Source organism: Colobus angolensis, unplaced genomic scaffold (assembly GCF_000951035.1).
Source record: "Colobus angolensis palliatus isolate OR3802 unplaced genomic scaffold, Cang.pa_1.0 Scaffold569, whole genome shotgun sequence".
Classification (NCBI taxonomy): Eukaryota; Metazoa; Chordata; class Mammalia; order Primates; family Cercopithecidae; genus Colobus; species Colobus angolensis.
In genome coordinates this window covers 784,329-797,414 of record NW_012119254.1, presented here as the reverse complement: position 1 = coordinate 797,414, position 13,086 = coordinate 784,329, and the positions used below count along the sequence as shown (strand labels likewise).

Genomic DNA, 13,086 nt, shown 5'->3' with positions numbered 1-13,086 from the left:
TATGTATCTAAGAATGTAAAATTTACTCAAGTACCATTTTAGCAGCATCCTAAAGTTCTGCTACGTAGTTTTTTTTTTGCTGTTGTCCATGTATATGTATATATATATATTCCATAGCTTATACTATGACTTTATATGACTCATAAATTATTTATATTTTTAGAAATAATATAATTATTTTAAAAAAATTGTTTATTTGGCATTTTATTAATTGCCAGTCTTCTTTACTATATGTATCTAAGAATGTAAAATTTACTCAAGTACCATTTTAGCAGCATCTTAAAGTTCTGCTACATAGTTTTTTTTTTGCTGTTGTCCATGTATATGTATATATATATATTCCATAGCTTATGCTATGACTTTATATGACTCATAAATTATTTATATTTTTAGAAATAATATAATTATTTTAAAAAAATTGTTTATTTGGCATTTTAAAAATTTCCAAACATATGAGCATCTTTGTTGTTGGTTTTAAATTCTATTTCTTTGTGGTAAGTGCAGTATACAAGATATTGATTCTTTGAAGTTGGCCTGGTATTTAAAAGAAAAGTAACCTTTGATTTTTTAAAATAGTTTGCAAATCACAGAACAAGAAGGGATTCTGGTGGTTCAACTCCCTTCTTAATTTATGGAAACATAAGTAAGAGAAATAGTGAATGATCAGCTTATTGTCATAGAAACGCTTGCTGGAAAAAAAGGCACTTCACTTTTTCATGCTTAGTATCACTTTTCATTAGATACAACCTTAAATACTAGTTTGCTTTCCATGAAGGATATTGTTTGAGACCTCTTTAGCAATCTAATTCTTTTTACCTGTCAATAAATCCTGGTGGGCTAATCCAAAATCATTCATGCAGAGATGAAAATGACCACTGAATGCTAGTATTAACTGCTTGAGCTCAGCACGTAAGGCTCAAGGTGCAAGAGAGAAGATGCTGCAACCAGAATCTTTTTTTCTTTTCATTTTTCTTTTTTTTTTTTTGAGACAGAATCTCACTCTGTCACCCAGGCTGGAGTATAGTGGCACTATCTCGGCTCACTGCAACCTCCGCCTCCCAGGTTCAAGCGATTCTTGTGCCTCAGCCTCCCCAGTAGCTGAGATTACAGGTGTATGCCACTATGCCCGGCTAATTTTTGTATTTTTAGTAGAGACAGGGTTTCACCATGCTGGCCAGATCTCAAACTCCTGACTTCAAGTGATCCACCCACCTCAGCCTCCCAAAGTTCTGGGATTACAGGCATGAGCCTCTGTGCCTAGCTGCAACAGAATCTTTTAGCAGCCAGAAATTTTCTTCTTCTTCAAAAAAGGAATGGAGGATAGCATTGAAGTGAAACTAAAGGAGGTTATGTTTATAGTAAAAGTGGAGAAAAAATGATTTCCTTTTTTTCCTTACCTCAGACCCTCATATAGTTGTATTTCCTTAAAAAAAAGAAAACAACAAACATTTTTTCAGATATGACAAAAATACTTATTCCTCCTGTATTTTAGGAATGCACAAATATGTTTTCTCTTTGTGCAGCAATCATCTAGTCAGTTATAGTTTTTCCTCTTAATAGTCAAACATCAACTACAGAATAAGGTTTTAGGTAATTCACAGTCTTTATGCTAAAAAGTCCATATAGAGTAATGCATTTAAATTTTATTATTTGGAAAAAGGTACAATGATGTAGTGGTTTCCTGGAAAGAGTTATAATTTCATGAGTTTCTAATTATATAGTCATCATATATTATGTAGTCCACATTGATTTTCCGTTCTTCCAATTTAGAACTTACATCTCAGAGGATCTGTAAAGTCCCCTCTCTACATTATAGTAATCTGTTGCTAAGCATTTTGTGGGAACCTAAAATTTTTAGTAATCTGATATTTGTTATATTAGTGGGTGTCTAGTGATTACCTGACAGATGCAAAATAATTTCTCTCGACTATTCTGTTGTTAAAAATAAGCAATTTAGGAAGCTGTGTTTGACTTAATAAAATGGAATATTAGGTTTGCCATATTGTGTAAAAATAATGATGAGTATTTTAAAATGAAGAGATAGGAAACTAGAATGCTGGTTATAGGTAATTAAGATATGGGTTAATTTTGTTAGATGAGTGATGCTGTGGTAGACACCTCCAGTTTCTACCACTGAACCAAGCTTCTTGAAAGGAAAATTCCTGGATTGTGAATAAAAATTTACTTATCTATGTATAAAGAGATGAATGGTTGTACTGGTTTGAATAATGTTCCTGAAAATTCATGACTCCTAGAACCCGTGAATATTACCTTACTTAGAAACAGAGTCTTTTCAGATGTAATCAAGTTAAGAGGAAGTCATACTAGATTAGGGTATGCCCTAATCCAATGGCTGGTGTCCTTAACAGAGAAAGGTATAGACGTAGAGACAAAGAGACAAACACAGAAAGTTATGGCCCCTATATTTTGTGGTGTTCACCATCTTTTAGTCAGATTAACTCCTTCTTCATCATTTTTATTTCTGTCCAGTGGTTTTCTACTGTCTTTTCCTTTCTTGTGGAAACTTTTGCTACAATAATATTCTTATGCATCTTTTTTTCTCCAGTGGTAACCGTGTATCTTTTAAATGAGATTATTCTTTTTTTGTCAGCAGTTTTATTTTCTTTTAATTTTTTAAGTCCATAATATGCTTAATCCTTTTGGTTTTTTAAATGTTTTTGATTGATACTACAAGATCCTAGTGCTCATCAAAGAATATTGAAATAGTACAGAGATTTTTAATGACTGTTTACCTTTAGATGTTGTTGGATGCTGTTTGAACATTTGTACCCTGGAATGGAGTGGCAAATGTTAATACCCAAAGGTGTTAAACAGTTTTGTATATGAGAGTTACGTTACCTGTGATAAGATGGGCAGTATGTGTCTTATTGAGCTTTAGCTGATTTTTGTCTTGCAGGAAAATGGAAATGTGGTAATGGAGTCTTAACAGATCTCTTAATTTTTAGGGGAAGATGGAAATCCAAGTTCAACAACTGTGAAAGTCCGAAGTTTTATCCTACTTACAAGTTAATAGGCATTAGCTTGCTGCAGTTTTATCTATGCCTGCAGAAGACAGGAAACTCCTGGGTCAGAGACAAAGGGCTTTATTACTCTGGCTTTGGCTATAACCAGAATAGCAACATTTTCTTACACTGGTATCTTCAGCCTTAATTCCCAGAGGGTGACAGACGATAGGGCCAGGCTAACCTGAGCACACGGTGCATTGTGTTACAACAAAGAAATTCTGAATTTAGGAAACCTGAATGTTTTATAGTGGGAAGTAAACATGCCTGCCCTTTGCTTTGGAGGGAGATTTTCTCCATCTTCCAAAGCTGTTCCCTGTACAAACATCATTGAAAGGATAGCCCAGAAGAATCTCAGGCAATAAGGGGTTGTAGATACTTATTATAGTGAAATGTTACTGAGTAATCTTTCAGAATTCATTTCCGTAGGTCACATTAAATATTACAGTTTAATCATTTAAATTAAGCCTGATGATGTAAGGGTAGTTTTGTTTTTAAGGCTTTGAAAACCTGTAGTGCTAAGTTAAAGTCTAGGAAGTGTTCATTTGTATTCTTGGTCTTATACTTTTATATTTCATAGATCCATATACTAACAAAATGAATTTTGAGGATCAACATAGGGTTGCATCATTTCTTCTCTTTTGCCGTATATGAAAACAACCCTCTCGAAACATCTAAATACTATTTACTATTGCTACAAACTAAAAAAAAAATGAACCTAACCACTAATGCAATATGGCACTGTGTTCCAGGATTGGATCCTGGAACAGAAAGAAGAAATTAAAGGAAGAACTGGTGAAATCTCAATGTTCAGAGTTGAGTAAATAGTAATATACCAGTGTCAGTTATGTGATTTTGACAAATATACTAAATAAATATAAGATGTTAACAATGGGAAAAACTGGGTGATAGATATACTATAATTCTCTATACCATCTTTGCAACTTTTCTGTGTATCAGAATTATTCCAAAATAAAAGTCTATTTAAAAAAGGAAAGCAGTTGATATTTTAAATAATAAAGATAAGGAAGTAAACCCAGAACAAATGACAGTTTTTCAAAAATTAAATACATTTAGCTTTATGAAAAATTAAGTACACTATACTTATTTCTATCTTTTCGACAGGAACTAGTAAAGACTTTGAGATGCATTAGTATAGATTCATGGATTATTGGCATTTGGGAACCACGTGATAGCTTCACTTAATTTACTGTAAATGAGAGGAAATAGTCTTTTCACTTTTCTTAGCCTTTAGAATGAGGTACCTTTAGAGTCAATTATACTCTGTACCTGACCAGATGTTTAGCCTGTGTCCCTTCTGTGAATCCAGTCCGATTCTGTACAGTCACAGAGTATGAGTTTTAATTGGGATAGGTTGATGGATCATCTTTAACATAAAATTTAGCTTTTCTAAGGGTTTCCATCATGCAGCTGGCCCTAAGGAGACTTACTTTGTTATTTATTTTCTTGTTTTAATTTGTATTAGAGATAGGGTCTCACTATGTTGCTCAGGCTTGTCTTGGACTCCTGGGCTCAAGCGATCCTCCCTCCTCGGCCTTCCGAAGTGCAGGGATTACAGGTGTAAGCCACCATGCCCAGCCTCCCAAGGAGACTTACAACCGGGAAGATGGAGGGAGGATTGGAGGAGGGCAGGTTCCTGACATTGATGCCAATCAAGAGGGAGTTGAGACCAAGCAAGAAATGTGGTTTTGGCAGGCAAGCACCTGTGGAACAGACTGTAGCCATGCAGCCACTAATGTGTCAGGACAGTGTATACACCTGGGGGCAATCTAGGATGCAGTAGGGTTCAAGGGTAGGCCATTAGTTCCTGCAAGGTGGTATCAGCTAGAACAGAGACTCCCAACTATGGTAGCATATTGGAATCATCTGGGCAGATTTGTAAAATACCCAGGTCCCACCCTCTAGAGATTCTGATGCAGTTGGTGTGGGGTGAGGCTGGGTATTTTTAAAAAGAGCTTCCCATGTGTTACAATATGCTGCCAGGGTTGGCAACTACTGTGCTAGGGCGGGGTGAGAAAGGGTCCCACTTGTAGAAGAGGGTGACTGGCATGAGCTTCCCCAACTGCATGGCAGAGGCTGGTTCTAGGACCAGTGCCCATGGAGGGGGAGAAGACTATGATTCAGTGAACACAGCAGGAGGACAAGAGTTGCAGAGGCGGGTATTTTGATCTGGAGGTGCCTACACTGGCCCTGACACTTTTAGCATGACCAAACCGTTCCTATCTGCCTGTGACTTTCATAGATGTAGCACTGAATTACCAGTATCCTGGGAAACTCCTTTGTGCCAGGCAAACTGGAAGTTTGGTTTTTCTAGCCCCTTCGATCCAGGCCAAAGCATCCTGCATGGTATCCTATGATCAGCACCAGGAAAAATAAACAGCTCTGCTCTTCCTTAATATTCTTATCTCACCTCTTACCTTCCATTATGTTTCTGATAAAGCCAGCTGTCTTTTGAGGAACAAGAAACAGAGTGGAGTACATTCTTTCTGTGTCAGGAAGGGTCAGCTCAGGAACTAGTGTAAGATTTCAGTGAGCTCAGCAGTGAGGAGCTTCAGAATCAGAAACAGGAGTAATGTAAAGCAGTTGTTCTCAAACTTCAGAGTGCAGTAAAATCACCTGACGGTTTGGCTGAATTACAGTTGGGTAGGCTGCATCCTCCGAGCTTCTCAGGAAGGCTATAGCGAGGTTTGATAAATTTGCATTTCTAGCAAGCTGATGCTGTTGGTCTGAAAACTACTCTTTGAGAACCACTGGTGTAAATAACCTTGACTTTGTAGCAGGCATACCTGGGTGTGGATGATCTCTCTCAGTCTATGGTTTCTCACTTGTAAAAGGGGGGAAATAATACCTCATCAGTTGTCATGAAGTGTCATGTAATTCACTAAACAGGATGTCCAGGATATAGTAGATACTTCCATTCTCTGAAAGATCTTTCTGTATCCTTTGCCTGGGGACAGTTTTGTATTGAATATTTTTAGAGTTAACAATTCCAGATTTGATCATCAAAATCACGTAGAGGAACTTTTTACACTATAAGAAACCTGGGGCCCTACCTCCTTGGAGATTCTGATTCGGCAGGCCTGAGGGAAGGCCTGGGCATCAGTTGCTTTAGAAAGCCTACCATGGTACTTCTGAGAGTCAGTTTTGGGAACTGCTGTTTTGAGGAGCATTTCTCTTGTGCAAGGGTTCTCAGGCACTGAATTTGTATTCAGTCATTTGGAAGATTTTAACAGATGCTGATGCCTGGACCCAAGACTGTGATTTAGATGGTTGGGAGTAAGTCATGGGCATTGGAATTTAAAAGCTCCCAGGTGACTCTGAAATGCAACAAAGGTTGAGAACCTCCCCTCTAGGGGTATTCCTGGAACAAGAAAAACACGGAGTATTTGTTACAATGCAGATTCTTAGGTCTTACCTCAGAGCTGCCTGCACAAACTCTCTGGGCGAGAGACAGTATCTGCATTATAAATCAATGTCTCAAATAGTTATTCTAAACAAAGTTTGAGAATCACAGCTCAAGGGACATTATAGTATCCCTAAATATTGGTTGACTACACCTCCCTCACCTGTTTATATAGCACTTTACAGTGTACTTTACATTGTTATCTCACGGAGTCTCCTGCATATCCTTATGACACAGCTGGAGTAGATATTATCTCTCGTTTATTGGTGAGGAATTGGATATTTAGGGAGGTTTTCTTTCCAGTAGCATGTGTGGATATATGAACATAAATCAGGCAAGTGTGCTTCTCTGAAGGGAGATAATAGTCTGTTGGAGAAGTAACACAGAAACAGGCATTCAGGTAGGAAGAGATTGCAGTATGGTTGAAAAACACTATGAAAATTCAGAGAAGGAGGAGGGGTTAGCAGGAAGTAATTTATGAGAAGGGAATTTGAGAAGGCTATTTGGAGGAGGTGGTCCTGGCCCATTTTAGAGCCGTCAAAATCTAGTTTCCTTTGAGGACCTTGATAGAGGGCGCAAGACTGCGGTCTTACAGCTATGCTCCAATTGTTTCCCTTTATTAGGTTTTCCTCGTTTTATGATCCAGGCTGTGTAACCTCCTTTGTGTTATCATCTCATCATATTTATAATAAATTCGACTTTTCCTGTGAGATTTTGCTATCTGTTTAATAAAAATGCGGTATGTCTTTGAATTTTATAAATAAATGATTATTTTGACGTTCTTAGAATAAAAAATTACAGTAAATTTTTCTCCCATTAGGAAGATAAACCAATAATAGACATATGAACTATCATGTTCATTTTTATAGAGGTAGATATACTTTTAGCTATAGCTATCTAATTAGGTAAAAATAAACATTTGTATTTTTATGGCTATGTTGTTAGATCAAGGCATATGAAGAAAGTTTCAAGGACAATGGATTTATTTCTGGAACAAAAGAGACAATAAGGAATAAAGCTGTGACTGGCAGTCTGATAAAGAGCCCAACTCTGTTAGGAAAAGCCCAAAAGGCTTTTCTCTTTTCCTGCAACATCTGTCTCAGATTATTGTATGTAGTACTTACTTCCATATAGCATACTTTTGACTTTTCTTCAAAAGTCATATGAAGACATGGAGAGCCTTTATAATTGATAAGATTTGAGAAAGTTTTTTTGTTAGTGGTCTTTACTGAAATAAATAATTTTTAAGTAAAATGCAGTTTATGATTTTCAAATGCAGTGCATATTCTAAAACATATAAGTGCAAAAAATATAATTATATCTATCCCATTAGTTATTAAAATTTAAAATACGCCTATTCTTTGACCTCCCAGGTCCATGTCTAGTACTCTATCCTGCATATATACTGATAGAAGTGCACAGGAACATATGAAAGGATGTTCGTTGCAACATTATGACAGCAAAAAAGGAGATTATCTGAATGTCCATTAGTACAGGACTGTTTAAATGAATTATAGTTCACCCCCATAATGGAATAGTATGCCATCATTGAAAAATATGATATTGATATAGAAGGATGCCAAGCTTACCTTAAGAAAAAAAAAGTCAAGTGGCTGAACAGTGTACATAGTATAAAACTATTTGTGAAGTGAAAAGGATATATGTGTGTGTGTGTATATATACATCTACTTGAATATACATAGACTATTCTTGACATGGTACACAAAATGCATCAAAAATGCTTACCATTTAGAAGGCATCTACAGCTTGAATTGTGTATGTGAAGGGAGTTTTTTTATTCTTCACTATGTACCCTTTCAATTCTTAGAATTTTTGCACCACATGTGTATTAATAGATAGAATAATTATTTATAAAATAAAAATATTAAATTTATATTTAATGTTATAGTTTATATAAATTAAGAAAGCCCTTTAACAGCCTATCTCTTGGACTAAAAAATATTTCTAGGCATGTTAAAGGAAGTAAAAACTTCATTACTTCTTAGGTTAAATAATTACTGACTTATGATTAATTATCCCTGAAAAATATTACAGCACAAAATTGAACTTTCACCATTATTTCTAATAATTACATATGCCACCAGTTGAGACCTCAAGATTAGAATTGTAGTAATGCAAATTGAGATTTTTTTTCCCCTGGTGTTTATGCCTCTGCTGTAGTGTCATGGAAACATTTAATAATGATTCAACCATACTGAGCTCTTTGCTTCATTTGCCATGTTAGGCTTTTGTGCAGATGGGTCCTGATCATATGCTGTTTTTGGCTTGACTCCTATTTTTCAAATCAGACATTAGTGAAATAGTGTTTTCCATTATTGACTCATCTATATAACTCTCCCCAATATAATGGAGGAGCGTTTTTAAAAAATGAATTATTTGTCCTTTTTATGATTTAATATGACATGTTTCCAGAGTTGTGTTTTTGAAGAAAACTTTACTAATTTATAAAATAGTATGCTTTGACACTGACATATATCCTCATGACTATCAATTTCCATTGTTTTCTAGTCTGATACCATAATTCCTGAGATTATTTTTTTGTTTCTACTTCTCTTTATTTATGTTTGTTTCTACTTTCTTATCTTTGTTTCTATTATCTTCATTGCTATGAGGCTCAGACTTCTAAGAGGAGAAGGTCTGATTCAGTTAGTCACTGTCCAATATCAGGAAACACTTATAGACAGAGTTCTGTCTTTATCAGGTCATCTGTTGACTGTTGACTTTTTATGTCTGGCCAATGCAAAGCTAGATTTTGATCTCTGATCCAATTAGATGTATCCAGGAAATCAGGGGCATCTAAATGATAATGTCCTCTCATACACTCAGAATCTGATCTATGGACTGTTCACCAGTCCAACAGCCCAACACACACTATTGTAACTTTTGTTAAATCTACCCTTAGCCCTGCTGACAAAGCAACAGAATAAAAGAATAAACCAGCCTAAGGAAAAGTTTAGATTTGCCTTGCATAACTCATAGGTTCGAGGTTCAACAATAGGGGATAGGACACAGGCTTTGTACTCACATAAAGTTTTCATCCCTACTTGGCACCTCCCCAGGCAGACCACCACAGTCTCAGAGATTGTGGTTCCTATGTAGAAGAGGGATAAGAATATTTCTTTGTAGGATTGATATGAAGATTTAGTGTCATTGTGTATGTAAATTGAGAACACTGACAGACAGTAATTATAATAGCAGCAAACATTTGTTGAGTACTTCCTATGAGCCAAGCATTACTCTAAACTCTTTTATGTCTATTAGCTCGTGTAATCCTCATAACATCCCAATGAGATAATTATCTCCAATTGACAGATGAGAAAACTGAGGCATGGGCAGTCTCTGTAATTTGCTTAAGATTACATAGCTGGTAAGGGAAGGAGCCAATAGCTCACATTGTTAACATCTACACTACACTGGCTCTCCACATGAAGTCATGGCCCCGTGTTCTAGTGTCTAGGACTTGTTTCAGCCCCCAAGTCTCTGTGGTCTTCTGGGTTCCATCTTCTCCATTAAATGCAACCACAATCCTCAGTTCATGATGGTCAGTGGCTCCCCTGGGAATTTGGAGCTGGTTTAAGGTCAGGGATTGCATTGTGTACCATTTTACCTGCTCTCCACCCACTCCCTAAAGCTGAGAGTTACCAGCTTCTGTGGGATAATCTCACAAGGAGCAGTAGTCTCAGGCTAGGCTGGTTTCCTTGGATTTTGGTGGAGAAAATGTCTTCAGCCTATTACATCTCCATGTCCTCCTGTTTTCTCTCCTCCATTTGTGAAACACTGAACATTTTAAGTAGTGTTTGTCCTTAAGTCCTACCGTGAAGTAGGTAACATTTGCCTCTTTAAACCACCCATCCTATCAGTCCTTTCTGTTTCACTCTTTCGTATCTCAGTGAATCAATTTAATTAGAAATTTTCAGCTACTGAAGAAATAGGAGATTAGTGATGGAATGGGAAGAGGTCATTTAGAGAAGAGCTTCTCAAACTTTAATGTGCAAATGAATCACCTAGGGACTTGTTAAAATACAGATTCTCATACAGTAGGTTTCGGGTGGGGCCTGAGATTCTGCATTTTTAACAAGCTCCTAGTGATGTCAATGCTGCTTGTCTCTGAACTGCACTCTGAGTAGTAAGTATTCAAAAGTGACATCCTAAGATGGCAGAAGATTTAACTTCTTACCTTTCCAGGCACATTTAACCAAATAAGTGAATCTCTCTTAGTAGAATCTTGTTAATGCAATTGGATGCTAAGAAAAACTTCACAATTTAAAACGCTGCCCATAAATTGCTTACCAGTTAAAGCCATTGCTGGTTTGAGAAAAGAATGGTATGAACTTGCTTATCTGGTAGTCAAGTTTTGATATAAACACTGTAAAAACAAGCATTTCCTCCATCAATATAATTTACTGACTCTCAAATGATTTATATTCATTTTTACTTAGCTTTGTGTAAAAGAGCATTGCTTTGCTGCTGCTCATGATTGAGTTGCTTTTTTTGTTTTTTGGAGACAGTGTCTCTATTGCCCAGGCTGGAGTACAGTGGTGCCATCTCGGCTCACTGCAACCCCCACTTCCCTGGTTCAAGCGATTCTCCTACCTCAGCCTCCAGAGTAACTGGGATTACAGGCATGCGCCACCACACCTGGCTAATTTTTGTATTTTTATTTAGTAGAGACAGGGTTTCACCATATTGGTTGGGCTGGTTTGGAACTCCTGACTTCAAGTGACCCACCCACCTCAGTCTCCCAAAGTGCTGGGATTACAGGCGTGAGCCACTGCACCTGGCCCATGGTTGAATTTCTTATAACTAGGAAAGCAGATGATTAAACTTTGGTGCAAGGGCCACATACGTATTTCCTTTCTTTTCTTATTTTTTTCATTTTTTCTTTTGAGACAGAATTTCACTCTTTTTGTCCAGGCTGGAGTGCAGTGGCAAAATCACAGCTCACTGCAGCCTCGAACTCCTGGGTTCAAATGATCCTCCTGCCTCAACCTCCCAAGAGGCTAGGACTGCAGATGCATGCCACCACATCTATCTGATTTGTAAATTTTTTTTTTTATAGAGACAGGGTCTTGCTATGTTGCTCAGGCTGGTCTTGAACTCCTGCCTCGCCTCCAAAAGCATTGAAACTATAGATATGAGACACTGTGCGTGACTCCCCATGTGTATTTCAATATCTCTTTCTTTGTTCCTCTAATATCACCTACATAAAAGAAAGGTTAAGTCAACTTTTATTTCCCTGAATCTTGATTTGGAGTCAGCTCACTCAAGAGTGTTTATGAATAATTCTGTTAGAAAAGGTTTGATAATGCTAATCTGAATAATGAAATATCATGCAGAGCTCTAGATGTGGAGGTACATTGTGAGTAGAAACCTCCTGTGAAATAAAGCAGCTGATTCTCCTTGTGATACAAAGGCTTACATTCTTTATTTCTGTTTTCAGGGAGGAGAGCACTGTTACTACCAGGGCCATATCCGAGGAAACCCTGCCTCATTTGTTGCATTGTCAACATGCCATGGACTTCAGTAAGTGTTCAAAAAGTATTTGTACTGTTTATTTTTTCAATAATTTATTTTCTTTAGTATGAATGCACTATAGTAGATATCCCTATTTTGTGTCAAGAAATAATTTTAAATCAGTGATAGATCTGATTTTTTTTTTCTATTTTGTGTTTTATAAACCAAGCAGATTTTTTTTATTATTATTACACTTTAAGTTCTAGGGTATATGTGCACAACATGCAGGTTTGGTACATATGTATACATGTGCCATGTTGGTGTGCTGCACCCATTAACTCGTCATTTACATTAGGTATATCTCCTAATGCTATCCCTCCCCACTCCTCCCACCCCACAACAGGCGTGATGTTCCCCTTCCTGTATCTAAGTGTTCTCATTGTTCAATTCCCAGCTATGAGTGAGAACATGCGGTGTTTGGTTTTTTGGCCTTGCAATAGTTTGCTCAGAATGATGGTTTCCAACTTCATCCATGTCCCTACAAAGGACATGAACTCATCCTTTTTTATGGCTGCATAGTATTCCATGGTGTATATGTGCCACATTTTCTTAATCCAGTCTGTCGCTGATGGACATTTGGGTTGATTCCAAGTCTTTGCTATTGTGAATAGTGCTACAATAAACATACGTGTGCATATGTCTTTATAGCAGCATGATTTATAATCCTTTGGGTATATACCCAGTAATGGGATGGCTGGATCAAATGGTATTTCTAGTTCTAGATCCTTGAGGAATTGCCACACTGTCTTCCACAATGGTTGAACTAGTATACAGTCCTACCAACAGTGTAAAACTGTTCCTATTTCTCCACATCCTCTCTAGCACCTGTTGTTTCCTGACTTTTTAATGATCGCCATTCTAACTGGTGTGAGATGATATCTCATTGTGATTTTGATTTGCAATTCTCTGATGGCGAGTGATGATGAGCATTTTTTCATGTGTCTGTTGGCTGCATAAATGTCTTTTGAGAAGTATCTGTTCATATCCTTTGCCCACTTTTTGATGGGATCATTTGTTTTTTTCTTGTAAACTTGTTTGAGTTCTTCTTAGATTCTGGATATTAGCCCTTTGTCAGATGAGTAGATTGCAAAAATTTTCTCCCAT

General features: G+C 36.9%; 1 protein-coding gene across 5 annotated transcripts in view; it reads left to right on the top strand.

The window, feature by feature from the left end:
• The window catches only part of ADAM22 (ADAM metallopeptidase domain 22), a 260,142-nt gene that overhangs the window by 142,024 nt on the left and 105,032 nt on the right, over positions 1-13,086 (top strand). For all 5 annotated transcript variants that reach the window (XM_011961759.1, XM_011961758.1, XM_011961757.1 and 2 more), the window contains one exon: positions 11,909-11,991. In XM_011961759.1, coding sequence (XP_011817149.1) covers positions 11,909-11,991 — 83 coding nt within the window. The remainder of the gene's footprint in view (positions 1-11,908; positions 11,992-13,086) is intronic.